A 14,564-nucleotide genomic window follows, 5' to 3' on the forward strand; every position below is an offset into this window, starting at 1 on the left:
CGGTGTTTCACCATATTGGCCAGGCTCGTCTCGAACTCCTGACCTCAAGTGATCTGCCCACCTTGGCCTTCCAAAGTGCTGGGATTACAGACATGAGCCACCGTGTGCAGCTTATTATTATAATGTCATAATGCAGTGGTTCTCAAAATGTAGTTCCCAGACCAGTGGCTTCAACATGATCTAGTAACTTGTTAGAAATGGACACTTTTGTGTCTTCTCTGTCTAAACCTGCTGAATCAAACCTTGGGGTTAGGGTCCAGCGATATGTAGTTTAACAAGCCCTGCAGGTGATTTGGATACATATTAAAGTGGAGAACTCCTACTTTACTGAACATACTTTAGGAATTCCTGTTGCCTTCTTCTAAAGCACTATTTCTTTAATTTTCAGCTTCTCCAATTTGGGAAATACCTGCTATATGAATGCTATTTTACAATCTCTATTTTCACTCCAGTCATTTGCAAATGACTTGCTTAAACAAGGTATCCCATGGAAGAAAATTCCCCTCAATGCACTTATCAGGTAATCATTATGTACTGTACTTATCGAGTAACCTTTTACTTCATTGATTATAGAATAATGGAATTTTAGACAATCAAAAATTTTCTGTGCTGTTATTAGTAGTCTTTAAAATATCATGCCATGTCATGTAAAATTTTGTTTTTTGTTTTTCCAGACGCTTTGCACACTTGCTTGTTAAAAAAGATATCTGTAATTCAGAGACCAAAAAAGATTTACTCAAGAAGGTTAAAAATGCCATTTCAGCTACTGCAGAGAGATTCTCTGGCTATATGCAGAATGTGAGTATTAATTGTTTTAAAACGTTTCAGAGGCCTGACACAGTGACTCATGTCTGTAATCCCAGCACTTTGGGAGGCCTAGGTGGGCAGATCACCTGAGGTCAGGAGTTTGAGACCAGCCTGGCTAACATGGAAACCCTGTCTCTACTAAAAATAGAAAAATTAGCTGGGCATGGTGGTGGGCACCTGTAATCCCAGCGACTGGGGAGGCTGAGGTAGGAGAATTACTTGAAGCTGGGAGGCAGAGGTTGCAGTTAGCCAAGATTGTGCCACTGCACTCCAACCTGGGTGACAGAGCAAGACTCCATCTCAGTCAGTCAATCAATCAATCAATATTTATAAAAATAAATAAAACAGATATTTCAGAGATCATGGAAATAGACATGATTTTAGTGTTTCTTGATTTTCATTTTAAAATGAGATTTGTGTATTCGTGTTTATTATGTAATGAAAAACCTGAGGAGAGGCTGGGCATGGTGGCTCATGCCTATAATCCCAGCACTTTCAGAGGCCAAGGCAGGTGGATTACCTGCAGTTAGGGGTTCCAGACCAGCCTGACTGACATGGTGAAACCCCATCTCTACTAAAAATGCAAAAAAATTAGCTGGGCATGGTGTCGAATGCCTATAATCCCAGCTATTGGGGAGGCTGATGCAGGAGAATCTATTGAACCTCTGGGGGGTGGGGGTTGCAGTGAGCCGAGATTGTGCCATTGCACTCCAGTCTGGGTGGCAACAGCGAAAATCCTTCTCAAAAAAGAAAGAAAGAAAAACATAAGGAGTTGTAATAAGACTAAAGGTAACTCTTCTGTGTATTGTACCATATTTTAATATATAGATTTGATTTGCTAGTGCAAGGATTTGGGCTGTGTTAGCTGCAAAAAGCTTTTTTAAAAAAAGCAAAGTGAGGGGTTATACAATTGATATAATTACTAAGAACATATAATCTGTCATTTGTTTTTATTCATAAAATATGCAGCACCCCAAATTCTTTTTATTTTTATTCTTTTTTGTTTTTAGCCCCCAAATTCTTATAAGAATAAACCTGACGTTGTTCACATATGTCATTGAATTCCAAGGGCTTTCACTGTATAAATTATGTTCATAAGATACTGTTTTTTGGTTATTTTGTTTTTTGTTAGTTTTCCTTTTTTTGAGACAGAATCTTGCTCTGTCACCCAAGCTGGAATATAATGGTGTAATCTTGGCTCACTGCAACCTCTGCCTTCTGGGTTCAAGTGATTCTTCTGCCTCAGCCTCCCAAGGAGATGGGACTACAGGCACCCACCACCACACCTGGCTAATTTTTGTATTTTTAGTAGAGATGGGGCTTCATCATGTTGGCCAGACTGGTCTCAAACTCCTGACCTCAAGTGATACACCTGCCTTGGCCTCCCAGAGTGCTGGGATTACAGCTGTTAAGCACCAGGTGCAGCTTCAATAAGCTATTATTGTGACAAAGAATGTTTTTATCTGATTAAGGATATCGTTGTCTTATTAGGATGCTCATGAATTTTTAAGTCAGTGCTTGGACCAGCTGAAAGAAGATATGGAAAAATTAAATAAAACTTGGAAGACTGAACCTGTTTCTGGAGAAGAAAATTCACCAGATATTTCAGCTACCAGAGTATACACTTGCCCTGTTATTACTAATTTGGAGTTTGAGGTTCAGCACTCCATCATTTGTAAAGCGTAAGTAATATCTAAGAAATGATTTTCCCCTTTTAGTTCTTTATGGCAAGTCATTAAAACTTTCCTAAGACATAGCAAATGCTATGAATTATTTTCTGTTGTTAAGACAGGGTCTCATACTGTCACCCAGGCTCTTGAGTTCAGTGGCACAACCCCAGCTCATTGCAGCTTAGATCTCCTGGGATCAAATGATCCTCTGACCTTAGCCTCCCAAGTAGTGTATTTTTATCTCATCTTCATTTCTAAGTCATAGGGGAAATATAAACCAAACCTTTTTTTTTTTTTTTTTTTTTTTTTTTCTCAAAATCTTTATCTTTCTATAGAAATGCTTGGGCTAGGCACAGTGACTCATGCCTGTAATACCAGCACTTTAGCAGAATGAGGTGGGCAGATAGTGTGAGCCCAGAAATTCAAGACCAGCCTGGGCAACATGGGAATATACATCTCTACAAAATATACAAAAATTAGCCAGGCATGGTGGTGCACACCTATAATCCCAGCTACTTGGAAGGCTGAAGTGGGAGGATTGCTTGAGGCCTGCAAGTTGAGGCTACATTGAGCCCTAATCACTCCACTGTACTCCAACTTGGGCAACAAAGCAAGACTTTATCTCAGAAAAACAAAATAAAACAAAACAAAAATGCTTGGTGGAGTGAGAACTGAGGAAAATTTAAATACTTTATTATACACTTTAGTATTGACTAAACACTTAATTTTGATCTACAGTTTTTTTTTTTTTCCATTGCTGTGTATTGAGTTGTTTGGGAATACTTGTTTTTCACTGAAAAAAAAAAATATTACTTGCTTATTTGATTGAACCACAAATTATTTTTACTAAAATTTTTTTTTACAAAACAGATCAAAATTTGAATTATTTTTACCTTTTGCAGTGTTTTTCAGCCATATTTACAGTAATTATCTAGACTTATTTCCTACATTAAATTAATTTCCATGCTTATCATCAGGACTTCTACACCCTGCACATCACTTTAAAATATTTTGCTTTGACTAATCTTCCAGTCATCTATAGTACATTTCTGAATAGATTTTTTTTTTCAGAGAAAATGTCATTCTTTACAGTCTCTATATGAGATAATTATTTTTATGGCTTTCGCATATGAGTTAATGCAGAATTATTGAGTCACACATAGACTTTACCCATCAATGTATTGTGTATACGGTCCTATCATACCCTGTTACTCTGTGCCACTCATAAGAAACTTTACTTCATGGGAATTTTTTCTTTTTCTTCCGGAAAATCTGTGGTATTCTTTATTTTTGAAATTCAGTTTCACTAGTTTACATCTAGTTATTAACACTTTTGTTACTTTTTCCTTAATATGGTAGAGCCTTTTCTTCTGAAGGGCTGGGATTTTCTCCAGCTCCAGAAAACTATTCTCTAAATACTGCTTCTTTTCCATTTTGGAATTTTCTTCAGAAATATTCAGAATCCACATTGGTTCTCCAATTTTCTGTCCTCCATATCTGTTTTTCTCAGAGTACTCAAAATGATAGTGTTCGCTGACATCTTTTTCCGCTATAACATTCTAGCATTTTTAACCAGAATTTTAATAAAGACAGGTTTGCATCAGTAGTCTGTGATATTGTTTGCCTTCATTCAAGACTTCATCAGTGTTTTTTCCCCTAATGGATAAATGATTTTCTTTTTTTTTTATTTTTTGAGATGGAGTTTCACTCTTGTTACCCAGGCTGGAGTGCAATGGCGCGATCTCAGCTCACCGCAACCTCCGCCTCCTGAGTTCAGGCAATTCGCCTGCCTCTCAGCCTCCTAAGTAGCTGGGATTACAGGCACGTGCCACCATGCCCAGCTAATTTTTTGTATTTTTAGTAGAGACGGGGTTTCACCATGTTGACCAGGATGGTCTCGATCTCTTGACCTTGTGATCCACCTGCCTCGGCCTCCCAAAGTGCTGGGATTACAGCCTCGAGCCACCGTGCCCGGCCAGATAAATGATTTTCTAAAGAAGATATTCGAATCTTGCAAGTATGGTTCAGCTTATAAAAGCTGGAGAGTCCAACAGCAGTCATTAATATGATAGCCATTTATTCCTTCCTTTTTATGCACCTTCCAGACAAAATTTGTGTAAGTCAAAGTGAGGGGCAAAGTTTTCAGTTATTATTGAATTGTGGGAGTACCATTCAGATTTTTTAATAGAAAATATAAGTTGCCTCTGTTGAAAATGACCACAGGCAATCCGTCAGCTCTCTCAGTCAGGTGTGGGAAGGTCGGCAGTGGGATCATTCAGGGAACGCAGAAGAAAGGCCGTATCAGACCAGCCGCAGTGGCTCATGCCTGTAATCCCAGCACTTTGGGAGGCTGAGGTGGGTGGATTACCTGAGGTCAGGAGTTAGAGACCACCCTGGTCAACATGGTGAAACTCCATCTCCACTAAAAATACAAAAATTAGCCAGGTGTGCTGGTGTGTGCCTGTTGTCCCAGCTACTAGGGAGGTTGAGGCAGGAGAATTGCTTTAACCTGAGAGGTGGCAGCTGCAATAGGCCGAGATCACACCATTGCACTCTAGCCTGGGTGACAGAACAAGACCCCATCTCAAAAAAGAAAAGAAAGAAGGCCATATCAGAGCAATGGCTTCTGCACTATGTCAGTGGCGTTAGGCACTAATTGTATAGCACCCAAATGTTGGATGTGCAGTTTGAAGTAATGTGCATCTGTGCAATAAGTGCCTTGGGTCATGGGATATAGACACACCATGTAGCTAAACTGGACAGGATGTGCCAGCTGGTTGGGGATAGGGTTCTGTTGCTTCATTAGTAATTTTCTTTTTTTTTTTTTGAGACGGAGTTTCGCTCTTGTTACCCAGGCTGGAGTGCAATGACGCGATCTCGGCTCACCGCAACCTCTGCCTCCTGGGCTCAGGCAATTCTCCTGCCTCAGCCTCCTAAGTAGCTGGGATTACAGGCACGCGCCACCACGCCCAGCTAGTTTTTTGTATTTTTAGTAGAGACGGGGTTTCACCATGTTGACCAGGATGGTCTTGATCTCTTGACCTCATGATCCACCCGCCTCGGCCTCCCAAAGTGCTGGGATTACAGGCTTGAGCCACCACGCCTGGCTGCTTCATTAGTAATTTTCTTTAGGACACTTGTCTAAACACAAAGTAGTTACTGGCTGAAGGAAGATTCCACACACTTTACACTTTGGATTGTAATTTTTGTGTGTTTATCCTCTGCTCCATCATGCTGTAGGTTTGTTTGGCCAGTTTGTCAAATGTACTTGTTTTTAAAACTATTACAATTTAAGCTGACTGCTTTTTAATTATTATAAGACAATTCAATGTATTAATAATATATTCTTGAATATGGGATTTTTTTTTTTTTTTTTTTTTTTTTTTTTTTTTTTTTTTTTGAGACAGAATGTTGCTCTTGTCGCCTAGGCTGGAATGCAGTGGCACAGTCATAGCTTACTGTAGCCTGCAAACTCCTGAACTTAAGCAGTCCTTCCCACCTCAGCATCCTGAGTAGCTAGGACTACGGGCACACACCACCATGCGCAGCTAATTTTAAATTTTTTTCTAGACACAGGCTCTCCCTGTTGTCCAGGATGGTCTTGATTTCCTGACCTCAAGCAATGCTCCCACCTCAGCCTTCCAAATTCCTGGGGTTTACAGGCATAAGCCACTATGCCCAGCTTTGTATTTCTTTTTCTCAAACCTGACATCTCATATGTCTGCAAGTCCTTTTGGCTCTACCTTGAAAATACATCCAAAGCCGGGCGCGGTGGCTCAAGCCTGTAATCCCAGCACTTTGGGAGGCCGAGGCGGGTGGATCGCGAGGTCAAGAGATCGAGACCATCCTGGTCAACGTGGTGAAACCCCGTCTCTACTAAAAATACAAAAAATTAGCTGGGCATGGTGGCACGTGCCTGTAGTCCCAGCCACTCAGGAGGCTGAGGCAGGAGAATTGCCTGAACCCAGGAGGCGGAGGTTGCGGTGAGCCGAGATCGCGCCATTGCACTCCAGCCTGGGTAACAAGAGCGACATTCTGTCTCAAAAAAAAAAAAAGAAAAGAAAATACATCCAGAATCTGACCTCTTTTTACCACTTTGATTGCCACTGCCCTATACCAAGCCACTATCATCTCTTGCTTTAATTGTTGCAGCATCTTAAATTAGTCACCATGTTTCTGCAGTCTATTTAAATACAAAAGCCCAAGTGATCCATTTAAAATGGAAGTTATTTCATGTCAGCCTTCTGCTTATAAAATTAAAAAGTCTATGACTTGTGTAACCTCATGTAATCTGCCTCTCAGCACTCCTACCCCCATCTCTGTTAACTCTCTTTGTCTTCTGTCACACGTTTCCCTTGCTCATTCTATTTTAACCAAATTAGCTTCCTTGCTTTTGTTCAAAAATGCCAGGATCATGATGCCTCAGAGCCTTTGCACTTACCGTTTCCTCTATTTTGAATTCTCTTTCCCAATATTCTCTTATTTTTATTTAATTACTGATTTATTTTTGAGACATGGTCTTGCTTTTTCACCCAGGCTTGAGTGCAGTGGCTCAATCACAGCTCACTGCAGCCTCATCCTCCCAGGCTCAAATAATTGTCCCGCCTCAACCTCCTGAGTAGCCGGGACTACAGGTGCATGCCACTATGCCCAGCTAATTTTTAAAATTTTTTTGTAGCGATGGGGTTTTCCAGTGTTGCCCAGGCTGGTCTCAAACTTGTGGGCTCAAGCTAACTTTACACCTCAGCCTACCAAAATTCTGATATTACAAGCCCTCACACCTGGCCCCCGTATTCTTATTTAGTTAGTGTCCTCGTTTCTCCAGATCTTTACATAAAGGCCATTTGCTCAGTGATGTGTTTTCTTGCGACCCTCTCAGATATTTTGCTCACAGCTTTTATTTCCCTCTTCCCTACTATGTTTTTCCATCTTACATGTATCACTGTCTAATACATTGTGTTTTACTAGTGTCAGTTTCATGCCTGTCTCTATATAATGATGGCTTCATGAGAGGAGGTATTTTTGCCTTGGTTTATTTACTACTGTCACCCCAAGTTCTAGAACATTTTCTGGCATAGAGGAGGCTGTATTAGGTTTTCAGTGCTGTGCAACAAATTGCTTCAAACATATTAGCTTAAAACAAAACCCATTTATTAATTCATCCCAGCTCTGTAGGTCAGAAATCTGAGCACATTATGGCTGAGTACTCTGCTCAGAGTATTCAAGGCTGAAATAAAGGCATTACTGCCCATGTTCTCATCTGGAGCCCAGGTTTCTCTTCTGTCTCATTAAGGTCATGGGTAGAATTCAGATGCTCTGGTTATAGGACTGAGGTCCTCATTTTTTTGCTAGCTGTCCACCAGAACCACTCATTTCCTAAAGGCTGCCTATAGATCATTGTTCCATGGCCCCCTCATAGGCAGTTCACAGCAGTGCTGTTTGCATTTTTCCAGGCCAGCAGGAAATATACATCTTTCTGACTTCAGACTTCTTCCCTTTCTGTCCTCTAGACCCAGATTTATAGGGCTCATATGGGCCGAGCATGGTGGCTCATGCCTGTAGTCCCAGCACGTTGGGAGGCCAAGGCAAGAGGATTGCTTGAATCTAGGTGTTAGACCAGCCCTGGCAATATAGTGAGACCCCTTCTCTACAAAAAGTTTAAAAATAGGCCGGGCGCCGTGGCTCAAGCCTGTAATCCCAGCACTTTGGGAGGCCAAGGCGGGCGGATCACAAGGTCAAGAAATCAAGACCATCCTGGTCAACAAGGTGAAACCCCGTCTCTACTAAAACTACAAAAAAAATTAGCTGGGCATCGTGGCGCGTGCCTGTAATCCCAGCTACTCAGGAGGCTGAGGCAGGAGAATTGCCTGAACCCAGGAGGCGGAGGTTGTGGTGAGCCGAGATCGCGCCATTGCACTCCAGCCTGGGTAACAAGAGCGAAACTCCGTCTCAAAAAAAAAAAAAAAAAAAAAAGTTTAAAAATTAGCCAGACATGGTGGTGCACACCTGTAGTCCCAACTATTTGGGAGGCTGAAGTGGATTGCTTGAGCCTGGGAGGTCAAGGGTGCAGTGAGCTGTGGTCGTGCCACTGCTCTCCAGCCTGGGCAAGAAAGTAAGAGCCTGTCTCAAAAACTAAAAGCCTCACATGATTGGATCTGACCCATTCAGATTATCTTCTTTTTGATTCATTCAAAGTTAAGATTATTAACCTTAATTATATCTGCAAAATTCCTTTGGGCCAGGTAAAGTAACATCATCTTAGGTGTGGTAACTCATCATTATCACAGGTTGGTTCCATCCACACTCAAAGGGGACAGAATTATACAGAATTGAGGTTCATGTTAGAATTCTGCCTGTCAGAGACGCACCCATTAAATGTTTGCTGAAGGAAAAACAAGTATACTCATGTTTTTCAGTCTTTTAGCTATAACAATAGGGAATTAGGGTAGAAATACAAATATTACTTAAAGTACTGATAGATAAAATGAAAAACAGCCAAAACTACTTAAAAGAAATTTGCATCTAGGTAAATTGAATATGGTATTTTAATATCTGAGCTCACTTTTTAAAATTCTATAAAAAATATATTTGAAAAAATATATATATTTGATAACGAAATCATTCTGCTGCCTAACAGAAGTAGCCACACATGCACATAAAAAGCATGTAGAATTTTTAAAGCAGCATTCCCTGTCTAGCCAACAACTGGAAATAACCTAAATGCCCATCAATACTAACATGGATAATGATAGAATATTCCTACAGATTAATGCTATACAACAGTGAAAAATGCAATAGAGTCATGCACAGCAGGCATGGTTCAATATTACAATCATGCTAAAAGAAAGCATTGCATAATCCCATTGTAAAAGGTTCCAAAGCAGGCAAAACTTATCTATGGTGTTGGAAGTCAGAATAATAGTTATCTTTTGGGAGAGGGTAGTGATTAGAAAAAGGTATGTGTGAGGGGGCTTCTAGGTAGTTGATTGTGCTCTGTTTCCTTTTTTTTTTTTTTTTTTTTTTTTTTTGAGACAGAGTCTTGCTCTGTAACCCAGGATGGAGTGCAGTGGCACCATGTCAGCTCACTGCCCTGGGTTCAAGTGATTCTCTCCTGCCTCAACCTACCGAGTAGCTGGAATTACAGGCCCCCACCACCATGCCCAGCTAGTTTTTGTATTTTTTGTAAAGACAGGGTTTTACCATGTTGGCCAAGCTGGTCTCAAACTCCTGACCTCAGGCGATCTGCCCACCTCAGCCTCCCAAAGTGCTGGGATTACATGCTCAAGCCATCACACCTGGCCCCGTTTCTTTATTTGAGTGGTAATGAATGTGTTAACTGATAATTCATAAAGCCATATACCTGCCACAGGTTCACTTTTCTATATTATGTTATGCTTTAGTTTTTTAAAGTTTGGGGGTTGCTTATGTAAAGTTTAAAAATTTAGGAAAGTTACTTAAATACTTGTAATTGCAGTTTTATCTGTATTAATTTAATAAGCATCAAAAAGTCTTAAATACAAGTTTTTGTGCCTGGTGATAGGATGTCAGTACCATAAGTTCTATGAAAGAACAGTGTTTCTCAGGCATATTTGTGTTTCTTGTGTATTGCTCTAAATGCTTACATGTCTCCTTTTCTTCTTACAGATGTGGAGAGATTATCCCCAAAAGAGAACAGTTTAATGACCTCTCTATTGACCTTCCTCGTAGGAAAAAACCACTTCCTCCTCGTTCAATTCAAGATTCTCTTGATCTTTTCTTTAGGGTAAGTAATACCTTTTTTATTTTCACATAACTAAATTTTATATCGTCGATAGTTGTATTCGAAGGTGGTTTCTTTCTTTTTTTTTTCTGGGAGATAAGGTCTCACTTTGTCACCCTGGCTATAGTGCAGTGACACGATCTCAGCTCACTGCAACTTCTGCCCTCAGGTTCAGGCAATCCTCTCACCTCAACCTCCCCGAGTAGCTGGGACTACAGGCACCATGCCACCATGCCTGAGCTAATTTTTGTATTTTTTTTTTTTTTGGTAGAGATGGGGTTTTTTACCATGTTGGCCAGGCTGATCTTGAACTCCTGGCCTAAGGTGATTCATCCACCTTGGCCTTCCAAAATGCTCAAATTACAGGCATGAGCCACCACGCCTAGCCTTGGCAGAGATTCAACAAAATTATCTGTGGGGAAAACAAATGAGACTTTTTACAAATAATTATTTTTAAAAGCTTGATACATCTAATTATAACTCATCAAAAAAGAAAATTAATTGCTTAGATTATAAATTTAACTCAATAGCAAGCATTTAGACAACCTTAGAAGTAGTTTGCTATTTGTGAACAAATATTAAAGTGTTTGAAGTAACATATGCTAAAATTTCTTAACATGAAATTAAAACCAAAGATATCATATCATATAAGTTGGTATCCTAAGATCTGCAGAAAGAGAAAATATTCATTGCTTTTTCTTAGGTTGAACATACCCTATTAGAAACAGGATGGAAGAATCATGTTTTTTTAAAGCTGTAGTATTTGTGTCTATGGTACACCATTACAGATACTGTTAAAGTTTCTGGGGTGTAATCAGACTTATTATAGCAGTCCTGATAACTGGTGGAAATTTGCAAGAATCCCCCTTGATCTGTCTAGTAGTCGTCCTTGTTTTGTTGTAGTAAATTGGCAGGATTGTCTTCCTAAGGTTTAGAAAAAAAAATACGACCGGGTGCTATGGCTCATGCCTATAATCCCAGCACTTTGGGAGGCCGATCACCTGAGCTCAGAAGTTTTTTTTTTTTTTTTTTTTTCTTGAGACGGAGTTTCGCTCTCGTTACCCAGGCTGGAGTGCAATGGCGCGATCTCGGCTCACCGCAACCTCCGCCTCCTGGGTTCAGGCAATTCTCCTGCCTCAGCCTCCTAAGTAGCTGGGATTACAGGCACGTGCCACCATGCCCAGCTAGTTTTTTGTATTTTTAGTAGAGACGGGGTTTCACTATGTTGACCAGGATGGTCTCGATCTCTCGACCTCGTGATCCACCCGCCTCGGCCTCCGAAAGTGCTGGGGTTACAGGCTTGAGCCACCGTGCCCGGCCGAGCTCAGAAGTTTGATACCAGCCTGGCCAACGTGGCAAAACTTCACTTCTACTAAAAATGCAAAAATTAGCCAGGCATGGTGGCACATGCCTGTAGTCCCAGCTATTCAGGAAACTGAGGCACGAGAATCTCTTGAAACCTTAAGATGGAGGTTGCAGTGAGTTGAGATCACGCCACTCCCCCAGCCTGGGCGACAGAGTGAGACTCTGTCTCAAAAAAAAAAAAAAATCTGGTTTTTAAATAATGAATATTGAGCTTCAAAAGGTAAATACTCTTAGTCATTTTTAAACTATACATGTTATTATCAATAGACTTTGAAGATTTTTCTATGTATTTTTACCCCCATATTTTAAGGATTTCTTAATTTCAGCATTGTCTAGGTAATGGTGTTCACCCCAAACTTTTGTCCTTTTAAAGCGGTTCTTAGTGGGCTGTCACCAGAAGATTGAATTCCATTATGCAAAAGGAGTTAGCATTACACCTAACAGACCAGAAATTCTACCTAACCTGAAGGTGATCTTATCTCTGCTATGGTTAAATGTTAAAATCTGGATATACTTTTGGTGGTGATTCATATGTGTCCATGGAGAAAAGGCTGAGAATCTTCTACTTTAGAGTCTAGTTAGTATCATAAATTTAGATATTTCCTTGGTAGAAAAGGAAATTAGGAGTTCTGAAACGGGGCATGATATAATATTTTGAGGATTAGGTCTTAATTTGGTAAGGCTCATAGATCTAGACACAGAATTTTCAAAACCAGTTCAGTTATCATTCCACTAATGGAATTAATAAGACTAAAGCAGATTTTTTTCATTTAAGAGATTAATGCTGATTCAATTTCATGCTTTATTTTTTCCTCTTTTCATAGGCCGAAGAACTGGAATATTCTTGTGAGAAGTGTGGTGGGAAGTGTGCTCTTGTCAGGCACAAATTTAACAGGCTTCCTAGGTAAATTTTTTTTTTCTTTTTTTTTTTTTTGCTATGGACTAAGGAATTCCCAGGTAAATTTAATTGCTTTTCAATTTTTTTTTTCCTTTCTTTCTTTTTTTTTTTTTTTGAGACAAAGTCTCACTCTGTCGCCAAAGCTGGAATGCAGTCGTGAGATGTTGGCTCACTACAACTTTGCCTCCCGGGTTCAAGCAATTCTCCTGCCTCAGCCTCCCAAGTAGCTGGGACTACAGGCATGTGCCACCATGCCCAGCTAATTTTTTTGTGTATTTTTAGTAGAGACAGGATTTCACCATGTTGGCCAAGCTGATGAAACTCTACCCACTCATTTTGGCCTCCCAAAATGCTGGGATTACAAGTGTGAGCCACCATGCCTGGCCCAATTTTTCTTTTTAAAGTTCATACAATTTACTGAGTAAATGAAGGTTACTAGAATGGATTGGTAGAGAGGGCCAGGAAAGCTGAAATGTGCAGAGTGTAGAGGGTGGAAAGCTAGAATGCTCTTGCATAAGAAAGGTGGCCAAATCTGATAAGCTCACACCTGTAATCCTAGCACTTTGGGAGGATCATTTAAGTCCAGGAGTTCCAAACCAGCCTGGGTAACATAGGGAAACCCCATCTCTACAAAAGAAAGAAATACATATTAAAAGAAAGGAAGGAAGGGAAAGGGTTTGGAATATTGAAGAGAAAAAGAGTCTTGAGAGTCCCAAGAAAATGGCAATAGAGGATACAACTGGTGAGACTTTGGATTAATTGTTAAAAACTAGCTAGTCAGTTTTTAATTCAGTAATGTGTAATATTCAGTTATAATTTGTTGTCCTGTGTTGTGCTGTAGTCTTTCTCTGTTTTCCCAAACTTTCAGTAAAAACTTGCCATAGACACATACATACATGTACATAAAATAACATAAGGAATAATTTTTTACAGTTTACACATTCTTTCATTTGAAAGATCTTATAAATTAGTAAATTTCCTGTAATCATAAGATAAATTTTCTGATTTAGGAATGAAGGTAACTTACATTGTATCAGCTCTGTATAAACAGAACCAACCTAGTTACAAAAAATTGTGATGTGGTTATAGTACAGCTTTTAGTTCTTTCCAAGAATAGATTGCAACCACCAAGGTTATTATTAACATTAAGTATTTATGTAGCACTTTGCCTACAGAGTGCTTTACTTTCTTTTATTGGCTTCAATATTTTGTCAGTAAGTGTGGAATTTCTGGAACCTAGCCCCTAGAGACTAGTACTTTTACATTTCATGATCTACTTTCTAGAAAATGGGAGTTTTTTTGTGTGTGTGTAATAATTTTTAAATTTTTCTCCGTGCTCGGGAGATAAGGGAGTTGGTTTTATTTATTTTAATTTTTTTTTTTTTTTTGAGACAGAGTCTTGCTTTGTCCCCCAGGCTAGAGTGTAGTAGTGCAAGCTCAGCTTACTGCAGCCTCTGCCTCCCAAGTTCAAGCAATCCTCCTGCCTCAGCCTCCTGAGTAGATGGGATTACAGGTGTGTGCCATCACAGCTGGCTAATTTTTATATATTTAGTAGAGACGGGGTTTCGCCATGTTTAGTAGAGACGGGGTTTCGCCGGGTCAGCTTGAACTCCTGACCTCAGGTGATCCACCCATCTCCGCCTCTCAGAGTGTTGGAATTACATGTGTCAGACACCATGCCTGATCAAAGAAGTTGGTTTTAAAGAAATGACTTTATAAAGGCTAGGCATGTTGGTTTACACCTGTAATCTCAATAATTTGGGAGGCGAAGGTGGAAGGATTGCTTGAGACCAGAAGTTCAAGACCAGCATGGGCAACATGGGGATGAACTCCATCTCTAAAAAAATGTTGTGGGTACCCCCCAACCATCCCCCACAGCCCCCGGACAGAGTCTCATTCTTTTGCTCAGACTGGAGTGCCGTGGCATGATCTTGGCTCACTGCAACCTCCGCCTCTTGGGTTCAAGCGATTCTCATGCCTCAGCCTCCCAAGTAGCTGGGATTACAGGCACACACCACCACGCCCAGCTAATTTTGTGTTTTTAGTAGAGATGGCGTTTGGCCAT

At 40.2% G+C, this 14,564-nt stretch overlaps 1 protein-coding gene across 6 annotated transcripts in view; it reads left to right on the top strand.

Annotated features, from left to right (window-relative positions):
- Positions 1–14,564, top strand: part of USP37 (ubiquitin specific peptidase 37) — a 110,672-nt gene that overhangs the window by 61,108 nt on the left and 35,000 nt on the right. For all 6 annotated transcript variants that reach the window (XM_074399024.1, XM_074399023.1, XM_039469893.2 and 3 more), the window contains 5 exons: positions 389–520; positions 675–798; positions 2,299–2,489; positions 10,122–10,239; positions 12,426–12,505. In XM_074399024.1, the coding sequence (XP_074255125.1) occupies positions 389–520; positions 675–798; positions 2,299–2,489; positions 10,122–10,239; positions 12,426–12,505 (645 nt within the window). The remainder of the gene's footprint in view (positions 1–388; positions 521–674; positions 799–2,298; positions 2,490–10,121; positions 10,240–12,425; positions 12,506–14,564) is intronic.

This window comes from Saimiri boliviensis, chromosome 5, assembly GCF_048565385.1.
Source record: "Saimiri boliviensis isolate mSaiBol1 chromosome 5, mSaiBol1.pri, whole genome shotgun sequence".
In the NCBI taxonomy this organism is placed as follows: domain Eukaryota; kingdom Metazoa; phylum Chordata; class Mammalia; order Primates; family Cebidae; genus Saimiri; species Saimiri boliviensis.